Source organism: Oncorhynchus tshawytscha, linkage group LG10 (assembly GCF_018296145.1).
Source record: "Oncorhynchus tshawytscha isolate Ot180627B linkage group LG10, Otsh_v2.0, whole genome shotgun sequence".
Lineage (NCBI taxonomy): Eukaryota > Metazoa > Chordata > Actinopteri > Salmoniformes > Salmonidae > Oncorhynchus > Oncorhynchus tshawytscha.
Genome location: NC_056438.1, coordinates 65,418,044 through 65,430,286, shown reverse-complemented (window position 1 = coordinate 65,430,286; position 12,243 = coordinate 65,418,044). Strand labels below are relative to the sequence as shown.

At 42.6% G+C, this 12,243-nt stretch overlaps 2 protein-coding genes across 5 annotated transcripts in view; both read left to right on the top strand.

The window, feature by feature from the left end:
* Positions 1-8,223, top strand: part of LOC112260663 (epidermal growth factor receptor) — an 86,018-nt gene extending 77,795 nt beyond the window's left edge. For 3 of the 4 annotated variants that reach the window (XM_024435943.1, XM_042328850.1, XM_042328851.1), the window contains 8 exons: positions 51-236; positions 730-885; positions 1,167-1,242; positions 2,372-2,616; positions 2,782-2,949; positions 5,606-5,659; positions 5,818-5,911; positions 6,205-8,223. In XM_024435943.1, the coding sequence (XP_024291711.1) occupies positions 51-236; positions 730-885; positions 1,167-1,242; positions 2,372-2,616; positions 2,782-2,949; positions 5,606-5,659; positions 5,818-5,911; positions 6,205-6,626 (1,401 nt within the window). In that variant the 3' untranslated portion in view covers positions 6,627-8,223. Of the gene's footprint in view, positions 1-50; positions 237-729; positions 886-1,166; positions 1,243-2,371; positions 2,617-2,781; positions 2,950-5,605; positions 5,660-5,774; positions 5,912-6,204 lie in introns of all 4 variants that reach the window. The other variant, XM_024435944.2, reaches the window with a different exon arrangement.
* A 167-nt stretch (positions 8,224-8,390) lies between these two features.
* npc1 (Niemann-Pick disease, type C1) overlaps positions 8,391-12,243 on the top strand; it is a 28,093-nt gene continuing 24,240 nt past the window's right edge. The window contains exon 1 of the mRNA XM_024435942.2: positions 8,391-8,547. Within this exon, the coding sequence (XP_024291710.1) occupies positions 8,476-8,547 (72 nt within the window). The 5' untranslated portion in view covers positions 8,391-8,475. The remainder of the gene's footprint in view (positions 8,548-12,243) is intronic.

Sequence of the window (12,243 nt, the reverse complement as noted above, 5' to 3'; positions counted from 1 at the left end):
CTCCTTCTTGGCCTGTAGTAAATGTTGGTACTGTATCTATCTGACTCTAGGAGGCCTATGTGATGGCCGGTGTGGACCACCCCCATGTTTGTCGTCTGCTGGGCATCTGCCTGACCTCTACAGTCCAGCTGGTCACCCAGCTCATGCCCTATGGCTGTCTGCTGGACTATGTCAAGGAGAACAAGGACAACATCGGGTCCCAGTACCTTCTCAACTGGTGTGTACAGATAGCCAAGGTAAGACTAAGCTGCATTTAAACAGTCATAGACCAGATAGTGTTTTTTTTTACATTGCAGTGATTTTCCAATACTTCCTCATCCTCCTTTTCAAACTGCTCCAACACTAATGGAACTTGACAGCTCCCACTACTAAGGACACATCCAACTTACTGATGAATGGCACCCAGACTATGATGAGGCCCTGAGTTTTCCTGACCCTAATTTCTGACTACCCATGAGTCACAGTGTATGGTATTTAATCAAACAGGAGTCAGTGGAACGTCTGGTGTAACCATGTATGGCAATGTATAGGCTCCTAATAGACCCCTACAGTTCAACCCTCATTTGATGTCTTGTTGACCTCTTTAAAACCTAATCAAACAATGAGTCATGAAAAATGTGAATACTGTTAGAATGCTTCCTTAATTTTCAGTAGTAATCGAACAGGCCCCATTGCATAGCCGTTGACGTATACAAGATAATTTGACCTTTCACCTGTGGTTGATCCCAGGGGATGAGCTACCTGGAGGAGCATCACCTGGTGCATCGTGACCTGGCAGCGAGGAACGTCCTGGTGAAGACCCCTCAGCATGTCAAGATCACTGACTTCGGCCTGGCCAAACTCCTCAACTCTGACGAGAAGGAGTACCACGCAGACGGAGGAAAGGTCTGCTCAATCTTCTCATGTCATTTGATTTTAATTGAATTACTGTGTAGTAATGTAACAGAACCCATTTTTTGGAGTGTAAATATAATATTATAATCCCCTTTTACTTTGATTGTATGATAGTGATAATGTATGTTGTTACTATGTCCATCCCTTACCCAACCTATTATATATAGTCTATCGATAACACAATACTTTACCTACATACTTAATGTTGTCTTAGCTACCTCAGGTTGGTCTTGCATAGTGAGCCCTATGTCATGAGAACCCGTTCTCTGCAGGTACCAATCAAATGGATGGCACTGGAGTCCATCCTCTACCGGACATATACACATCAAAGTGACGTGTGGAGCTATGGTAAGTCAGGAGAACATGCATCCTGTGGAGGTATGGTAAGTCAGGAGAACATGTATCCTGTGGAGGTATGGTGAGTCAGGAGAACATGCATCCTGTGGAGGTATGGTAAGTCAGGAGAACATGCATCCTGTGGAGGTATGGTAAGTCAGGAGAACATGCAACCTGTGGAGCTATGGTAAGTCAGGAGAACATGCATCCTGTGGAGCTATGGTAAGTCAGGAGAACATGCATCCTGTGGAGCTATGGTAAGTCAGGAGAACATGCATCCTGTGGAGCTATGGTAAGTCAGGAGAACATGCATCCTGTGGAGCTATGGTAAGTCAGGAGAACATGCATCCTGTGGAGCTATGGTAAGTCAGGAGAACTTACATATACACAATTTAATAGGATTAATGCACTGATACCTTTACATTCTGCCAAAACACTAACATGCCAATGCTACATCGTGTCAGAATTAACTACATTGCTTGTGTAACTACAGATACATAAATATTGATTCTGGATAATGTACTTACGCAAATCTGTTAGAGTCAGGTCCAAATGGGGATGTTGGTTTGCTAGAGTCTGGGAGATGAGAGAAACAGCTAACTAGTATCGGTGATATGCACCGCAAGTCCCAGAGGCCCAATGTCTTGTCAAAAGAAACTTTGAAACCTCAACTTTCTCAAGTCAACAACACACACACCACCCCCGGTTTGGACACGCGCAAGCATGCACACACACACACACACACACACAGACACACATGCTCAGCGGGCCAGTCTCCAGATCCTGTCCTCTGAGGTTGGATTGTGTCTTCCGCTCTACAAGGCAAAGACATCAGTAGCAGCAGCCAGGCCTCCTCCTCCCATCCTCTTCTCCTTTTTCTCATCCTCCTTTTCCCTTTCAAACTGCTCCAACACCAACGGAACATGACAACTCCCACTCCTAAGGACACATCCAACTTACTGATGTTTACTGTGGAATGTTCTGAAAACTATCTGCTTTTCTGGAATGAAAACAGTCATCTTCCCTAGTGACTGAACTTTATCTGAGATTGTGCCACTATCATTAAGTGTGACAGTAATGAACGTTTTTAACTGAGATTATGTCATTGATTGTGACTCTGTTTCACTGTACCTCTGTTTAGGTGTGACCGCGTGGGAGCTAATGACGTTTGGGACCAAGCCCTATGACGGCATCCCAGCCAGTGAGGTAGCAGGGGTGCTGGAGAAAGGCGAGCGGCTCCCCCAGCCTCCCATCTGTACCATAGACGTCTACATGATCATGGTCAAATGTTGGATGATCGACGCAGACAGCAGGCCTCGTTTCCGGGAGCTGATAGCAGAGTTTTCCAAGATGGCGCGGGATCCCCCACGTTACCTTGTCATCCAGGTACGCATTTGAACTCCTTGCCAGGAATAACTGTAGAGTCACACAACACAAATCTATTAGACTCCCTCAGCCACTGTAAAGTTAGTGAACAACCACCTAGCTACTCTATTATTCTTTCTGCCTGTTTTTTTGGTACTGATGGTGAGTTGTGTGTGTCTCTTCCAGGGTGACGACCGGATGCACCTCCCCAGCCCCACTGACACCAAGTTCTACCACAGTCTGATCAGTGGAGAGGACATGGAAGATGCTGTGGACGCAGACGAGTACCTAGTGCCTCAGCACGGCTTCTTCAGTAGCTCCAGTACCTCCCGCACACAGCTCCTACACTCTACGGTACAATAATAGTAATATATACCTCAGCACCTTCAGCACACAGCTCCTACACTCTACGGTATAATAATAGTAATATATACCTCAGCACCTTCAGCACACAGCTCCTACACTCTACGGTACAATAATAGTAATATATACCTCAGCACCTTCAGCACCCAGCTCCTACACTCTACGGTACAATAATAGTAATATATACCTCAGCACCTTCAGCACCCAGCTCCTACACTCTACGGTACAATAATAGTAATATATACCTCAGCACCTTCAGCACACAGCTCCTACACTCTACGGTATAATAATAGTAATATATACTTCAGCACCTTCAGCACACAGCTCCTACACTCTACGGTACAATAATAGTAATATATACCTCAGCACCTTCAGCACCCAGCTCCTACACTCTACGGTACAATAATAGTAATATATACCTCAGCACCCAGCTCCTACATTATATGGTACAATAATAGTAATATATACCTCAGCACCTTCAGCACCCAGCTCCTACATTATATGGTACAATAATAGTAATATATACCTCAGCACCTTCAGCACCCAGCTCCTACACTCTACGGTATAATAATAGTAATATATACCTCAGCTTCTTCAGCACACAGCTCCTACACTCTACGGTATAATAATAGTAATATATACCTCAGCACCTTCAGCACACAGCTCCTACACTCTACGGTATAATAATAGTAATATATACCTCAGCACCTTCAGCACACAGCTCCTACACTCTACGGTACAATAATAGTAATATATACCTCAGCACCTTCAGCACACAGCTCCTACACTCTACGGTATAATAATAGTAATATATACTTCAGCACCTTCAGCACACAGCTCCTACACTCTACGGTACAATAATAGTAATATATACCTCAGCACCTTCAGCACCCAGCTCCTACACTCTACGGTACAATAATAGTAATATATACCTCAGCACCTTCAGCACCCAGCTCCTACATTATATGGTACAATAATAGTAATATATACCTCAGCACCTTCAGCACCCAGCTCCTACATTATATGGTACAATAATAGTAATATATACCTCAGCACCTTCAGCACCCAGCTCCTACATTATATGGTACAATAATAGTAATATATACCTCAGCACCTTCAGCACCCAGCTCCTACATTATATGGTACAATAATAGTAATATATACCTCAGCACCTTCAGCACACAGCTCCTACACTCTACGGTACAATAATAGTAATATATACCTCAGCACCTCCAGCACACAGCTCCTACATGATATGGTACAATAACACATCAACATGGCTAGCCATCATCTACTGCTATGTGGCAGTCACTTATAACCTAGAGAGGCGATTTCCCGGACTCTAAAATGTATGTTCAATGGGGATGTCCAGGAGTTCATCTGAATCTGCTAAACCTGTCAAAAGAAAAGGTTTCCACCAGCCCCTGGCTCTGTCTCTGCTCTAATTTCTAACACAGAGAATAGTTTTTTAGTGTATTACAGGGACTGGATAATATGACATCCTTGCACTGACTCAAAGAAAAGTGATTCCATTATGCCTCACTTCAGGCTCACAGATCTTCTGTTGTTTTATAAAGAAGGGTCTGCAGAATGTTGTTATCCACTTCCAAAATGGACATAATTTGGCAATTTAGACTACTGGAGGCAATTTAGACTACTGGAGGCAATTTAGACTACTGGAGGCAATTTAGACTACTGGAGGCAATTTAGGTTTCCCTACTACACCCAGGATTAGAACCAACAACCTTGTGGTTAATTGTTTCTGCAAAGGCTAGAACATTCTCTTTATTTATGTATTTAACAAGATGAAACCAGGTCATGTTGATACTGATAGTGAGTCTCCCAGTTCAAGTTCATAGTTAGCCCCTTTTGACATTGTGGTGAAATTGAATCATGGTGTACATAGGTTGGGGATGAAACAGAGTAAATTACATTTACGTGGGTATTCATACCGGGTCATACCTGGCTTGAACCAGACTGCACTCAATCACCCAATCGTTCCTGTTAAATTGTCATCAGGGGTATTCTTCTTCCCCATACTATTTCTGTTCTCACCCCTACTCCCCCCTCAACCCTGCTTCCTCCCAGGTGCACCTTGATTGATGGTATTTAAGATGAGAAGACATCTCTCTCTCTCTCTCCTTCTCTGTCTGTCTTAAGACTCATCTCCAAGTGCAGTGTTGGCCGTATATCTAAGCTGTATGCCTGCTACTGAAAGCCGGCTGGTTACTCCATAAGCTTTCAACTTTGATTACCTTTGCAGGCAGCACTACTTGTTAAATATTTTTCTGGCAGAATACAAGTGCAGGAACCTGATTATATAATTGCAGCATTTGGTTCACTATACAGCAATTTTGACAGATGTCGCCTGTTTAACTTATTCCTATTTCCTCTTATTCAGTCTGTCGAAAATATTTACATTTGTCTGAGCTGTTTTGTCACTTATTTATTCCTTGTTTTCTTTTATTTGAACATCTTCATACACATTAATGAAATGAAAAGGTTTGACCTTTCGAAACATTACTGTGAAGAACTACCAAGAGCTTATAAGAAGTAAGCCTACAGTAATGAGTGTTTTTGTGGTATTTTACCATGTGTGTTGAGATGTAAAAGGAAGTGTTAACCTGAGTGTGAATCTGTGTTTCAGAGCCAGAACAGCACGTTGAACAGCAGCATTGGAATGTGCCACAGCAGAAATGGGGTCAGTAACCATCACAAATGCACATTGAGGTGTATTGAAAAGGAAACTTTGCAGTATTGACTTGAGTCTTTCACCATACAAAACAACTGATCTCTAATTCATCGGATACTTGCAGTTAAGGTGTGGGTTTGAGCCAACAACATTTGTATTTAAACTAGAACGGGTTCCCAGTCAGAGAAGGAAGCATGGTTCTCCGGTACATTGCTGACCCCACAGATAGGTTCTTGGACCACGCCTTCCAGCCATCTCCAGGAAAGTATCCTCAGTGAACTCCCAAAGGGTCTTAACCCCAGAACATGGCTAATTCATTACATATTGTGATACATCTTCCTTTCAAAATAAAACCGTCATGTATCATTTTGAAAGGAAGAGTGACCTCTGCTGGGCAATAGCTGTAGTTCATATGCCAAGTAGAGCACCTGTCAAAACACCTGACATTGCTTACAAAACTACAATTGAACGTTTCATTCACTGTATGTCCACTTAGTACACAGAGGGCTTGTTTTCCTGCTGTAGTAAGTAACTCCTGTCATTTTGCCCCACAGACTACATTAACCAGAACGGAGTTTCGGACATGATGAACCCTGTATACCAGCACCCTGGTCCCCCTCGCACCCTCCTCCCCACCATATCCTCAGACGACGCAGAGGCAGAGTACCTGAACTGCTATAAGAACGGGGCAGTGGGGCCTGAGTACCTCAACACCCTCCAGCCTTCCCTCCTCTCCCCCACCACCTCCAATGGCATCTCCAATGGCCTCAACCCCACTGCTAACGGCCATTCCCCCATATCCAATGGTCTCCTCTCCCCCACCTCCAATGGCCTCTCCCCAATTTCCAATGGTGGTCTCCACCACGTCCAGAAAAACCAGCCCCAAAACAGTATAGATAACCCAGACTACCAGCAGGACTTCACCCCCTCCATCAAGACCCACATCCCAGCCGCAGAGTACGTGGGCCCAAACTGAGTTCTTTTACCCCCCTACTCCCACTGTGGAGGGAACAAGACACCAGGGAATAAGGCTCTCTATCCTACTGAGAGAAGACATGAGGTCTTGGTTGAGGAGGGGTAGCGGTACCATGGATTGTATTGTACTTTGCATTGTATTTATCCCTGCCTAAAGAAGCCAGAAGTGAGATAAGTGCAGCTTTCCATTTTGTTTCACCAGTTGTAGTATTGTATAGTACTATGAAACTCCTCATTCCAAAACCTCTTCCATTTCAAACTGTGTCTGAACAGATAGAGATGTGATAGGAATTAGGCTCTGGGTCTGGGGGTATTCCACTCCATTGTGTTCAAAAGACCAAGAGAAAACCTTAGGCCTATAAGATACTGTAGCCCCTAACAGAAACCCATAAGAGACATCATGTTGCACAATGAAAAGTTGTGATCAGAATGTATAAGTGGAGAAACACTATTACTAGACAAGAGTGTAACCTTCAATCCTTGATGTCAGATGCTCCAGAAATACTATTATATGTGGCAGCTCACCCTTTTCTTGCCAACACAAACAGTACTTAAAGATGTCACTCATACTGGATTGGTGTATTGAGTATATAGTATTATTGGGTATTTACCTTCCACGGCTTAAGGGCTTGAAACTGTTAGAACAACAGTTAAATGTCTCGGCTCTTCTGTGTGTGGAACCTGCAGTTTGAGACCCACTGGAGTCAAATGTTGCTGAACGTTGTTGGTGTCAGAAGTGGGAAGGAGGAGGCTCTCATCACTGATGGTGGCTGGACCATGGAGTTCATTGATGAACTTCTGAATCATGACGGCACTCTTTCTGAAGGAGGGTTTCATGAGGACACAACAATGTCAAATGTTGCTGTTGATGACTCTGCTGAAGGCTCTATAGCAGGGATATTCAAATCGTACACTATGAGGTCAGGAACCTGCTGGTTTTCTGTTCTACCTGATAATTCATTGCATCCACCTGGTGTCCCTGGTCTAAATCAGTCTCTGATTAGAGGGGAATAATGACAAATTGCAGTGAAACTGGCTTTGAGGTCCAGATTTTAATTTGAGGGCTCTATAGCCTTTATTATATGGCCAGATGGGAGACACACTGACCCCTGTTGGTGTGATGTACCCAGAGGTACATATACAGATCATTTGTATTTTACTAGGACAAATCCTTATTTACAATGACAGCCTACCCCGGCCAAACCCTAACAGCACTGAGCGCCGCCCTATGGGACTCCCGATCACAGCTGGTTGTGATATAGCCTGCAATCAGGTCTATAATGACGCCTCTAAAATTGAGATGCTGTACCTTAGACCGCTGCGCCAATCCGGAGCCCCAAGATAAGTGTGAGATTATACGTGTATAATATGGTCACCTATAAATGATCCTATCAACATTCCTCATCTAAATGGTCTTGTCCCTTTATATATAAATATACACTTATTAATGAACTAATTATTTCATTTCAAAGTGAAAATGATTTTTTTTTTGTTTTCTTTAAAGACATTTACACTGTTCAACAGCAAATCTGAGTGTGTTTTTCAACCTGTTTTATTAAGATGAACATAAGATTAAAGGATCTCTTGTTAAAAAACTATGTTTTGTGTGTCAAAAGTTTTTTTTCATTTTTTTTTTTTACATTTCACAATGTTGCTAGTGCTCGTACTTTCCAATCCGGTAGGTTGCAGCAGTGTGCCAAATGGTTGTTCTCCAGTCACCAATGTCGTAATGAAGAAGACGAGCAATAAACAGGAAACGCCGAAGTTTTTGGGGGGTTCATATAGCTAGTTATAACGTCAGTCGTTACTGTAGTTGGAATGCCAGTGAAGTATTTGTGACAGTAAGAGGGATGGGGCTCTTATCAGAAAGAAGCTGTTTATTTTTCCTCTTCATAATTTTGACAGAGGGACATTATACATGGGTAAGTCCACCTACCTATTAAATAGCTTTCTATAGACTTATTTTGCTAGCTAGTTAATCTCTTGTTGCGTATAGTTAGCAAGCTGCCGGTTGCTCGCAGTAACCGTTCGCTAACTTGTTTTGTTGATTCAATCATCAGACACGCTATCGCTATTACGGCACACCCATACTAACTTGCTAAAGTGTGTCAAACGAGCTAAATCGGTGTCAAAAAGCTAGTGTGCTTACCCAAATCATGTCCTGTTCATGCTTACAAGGTGGTGTGTTCGTTTAACGTTAATAAGTATCTTGCTAAAGTAACTAGATAGCGTTAGCTGGCATCGATAAACTAGAATCAGCTGCCAGCTTCAAATTATACTAGTAGCTAGTTTTAACCATCATCAACTAGATTCAGCCGCTGGACGATTTCTTATTGAGCGGATGGTCAGGGGACCGGAACATGACTACAAATCATTTGTAGACTTCAAGACCAAACAGATTTGACAAAAACATAATTTCAAACCGTGTTTATATTTGTATACGATATCTATTGTTTGGCAATATTTTGGAACTGATTTCCAAAATGGAAAGTCACTTGGAGCTGATTTGCTGGTGTTTTTACAGTCTAATGTCCAACAATTTAAAAAAATAACAACACCAAATTCGTCCGGCTTCGGACCGCCAGTTGGGGAAGCCTGGTTTAGGAGATTGATAGCTAAAATAAATATGGCTCTACGAGCGGCCCAGACATGACGAAATAGTTTGCGTCACTGTCACGCGAGTGTCTTGTAGCTCAAAAATCATCCATCAAATGCAGCTAACGTTAGCTATTCAGCAAGGTAAAGTAAATAAACACATTTGTTTATCTCAAATCAAATATTTGCGTGACATGGGCTTAAATGCAAATGACTGTACACTGATTCAAGTGAGAGCGAGACCTCTTCAAAGCTACTGATGTGCGTCCTCCTGCTCCAATATAAAACACATTTAGCTAAAAATACATGAATCAAACAAACGACCCAAAGCAACTCAAGTTTTGATCAGATTTCTCTCGTGGAATGGAATTCAATAGCCCATTGTTAAAATTGACTATCTTTGTGCTATCTTTGTACTCGCGCAGTCATTTGCATTCCTAAAATAAGTTGATCAATCCTCTTCATTCCTACAGTCAAATCATTTCCAATACACTTCACGACAACACGCAGCAAAAGGGCAATGAACTTTAAGATACAGTATGTATGGCTATATGGAGTAACAATACACAAATGTTGGATACTGAAAACGACTGTAATGGGAGACCTGTATCGTTAAGGAAGTAACTGGAGTTGCTCTTCGGGATTCCCCTGCTTGAACCAGACATTTATTTATATTTTTGGGATTTGTGTATGGCTAGGTATTACCGCACTGTTGGAGCTAGAAACACAAGTATTTCGCTGCACCTGCGATAACATCTGCAAATGTGTACACTACCAATAAAATAGATTTTACATTACTTAGCCTGTTAGGTGTGCCATCCTCCTCCTAGGCAGCTGATTCAATGGTTTGGTGGGTTGATGGCGAGTGCCTTTTGAACTTGCCCCACATAGAAACACAATATCTCTGTCAGACCCTGAACAGACAGAGGCTTAATCCTTGTTCACATTGGCAGTTTGAAGTGACTCAAATAAAAATCTAAATCCTATCTGATTAGAATCTGTTATTTTTCCTGCAGTCTGGACAGCCTGCCAAAAAGGTCAATGGAATCAGATATTTCAAGCCACATTTCAAATCACTTTCATATCAGGTAGTTGCACTGGTGATACAGTGCTTTGAACACAAATGCAGTGCATTTGGAAAATATCTAGACCCCTTGACTTTTTCCACATTTTGTTACGTTACAGCCTTATTCTAAATTGATTAAATTAATGTGTTTCAATAAACACAAAATACCCTATAATGACAATGCGAAAACAGATACCTTATTTACATAAGTATTCAGACCCTTTGTTATGAGACTCGAAATTGAGCTCAGGCGCATCCTGTTTCCATGGATCATCCTTGAGATGTTTCTACAACTTGATTGGAGACCACCTGTGGTAAATTCAAATGATTGGACATTATTTGGAAAGGCACACAACTGTCTATATAAGGTCCCACAGTTGACTGCATGTCAGAGCAAAAACCAAGCCATGAGGTCGGAGGAATTGTCTGTAGAGCTCCGAGACAGGATTTTGTCGGCACAGATCTGGGGAAGGGTACCAAAACATTTCTGCAGCATTGAAGGTCCCCAAGAACACCGTGGCCTCCATCATTCTTAAATGGAAGAAGTTTGGAACCACCAACACTCTTCATAGAGCTGGCCGCCCGGCCAAACTGAGCAATCAGGGAGGTGACCAAGAACCCGATGGTTACTCTGACAGAGCTCCAGAGTTCCTCTGTGAAGATGGTTATTTTTCTGGAAGGTTCTCCCATATCTGCAGCACTCCACCAATCAGGCCTTTATGGTAGCGTGGCCAGATAGAAGCCACTCCTCAGTAAAAGGTGCATGACCGCACGCTTGGAGTTTGCAAAAGGCATCCAAAGACTCTCAGACCATGAGAAACAAGATTCTCTGGTTTGATTGAACTCTTTGGCCTGAATGCCAAGCGTCACGTCTGGAGGAAACATGGCACCATCCATACGGTGAAGCATGGTGGTGGCAGCATCATGCTGGGGGGAGGTTTTCCAGTGGCAAGGACTGGGAGACTAGTCAGGATCGAGGGAAAGATAAACGGAACAAAGTACAGAGATCCTTGATGAAAACCTGCTCCAGAGCGCTCAGCTCAGACTGGGGCAACAGTTCACCATCCAGCAGGGCAACGACCCTAAGCACACAGCCAAGACAACGCAGGAGTGGCTTCGGGACAAGTCTTTGGATGTCCTTGAGTGGCCCGGACTTGAACCCGATCGAACATCTCTGGAGGGACCTGAATATAGTTGTGCAACCTGACAGAGCTTGAGAGGGTCTGCAGAGTAGAATGGGAGAAACTCTCCAAATACAGGTCTCCCAAGCTTGTAGCGTCATACCCAATTAGACTTGCGGCTGTAAATGCTACCAAAGGTGCTTCAACAAAGTACTGAGTACAGGGTCTGAATACTTTATGTAAATTCTTTTTTTAATTATACAATTGCTAAAAATACATTTAATACATGTTAGAATACAGTTGTAACGTAACAAAGTGGAAAAAGTCAAGGGGTCTGAATACTTTCTGAATGCATTGTAGCTAAATGTATTGAGTAACTGGAGGCCACCGCTTTCCATCTCTGCGGTGTAATAGCCTGAACCCATGAGGTTCGTCTAACCTGGTCCTTGGGCAGTTGATTAAACTATTGTTCAAACAAAAATGGTATGCAATGGGCGTATTTATTACGCCGATTCTGTTGCCAAGCGTTTCTTAAACTAAAGCAAATGGAACGAAGCGGGGAAGGACCTACCTGAATTTGCAATAGCAACTTTTGTTTTGCTGTGTTTGCTTCTATTTAGTTCTGAAATGGTAAACGGTTACCGAAATGAATACACCCTGGCTTTTCGGCTCTTTGGCTGATAATTATTATGTACTTTCCATGCGACAGTATCTGAGCATCCAGTTTGGGATTAAGACGACATGGAAGAATGTTAAAAATGACCAACCAAGCATATGTACATTTTGTGATGATGATAATAATAACAATAGTAATAATAATCATTTTAAAAAGAGTA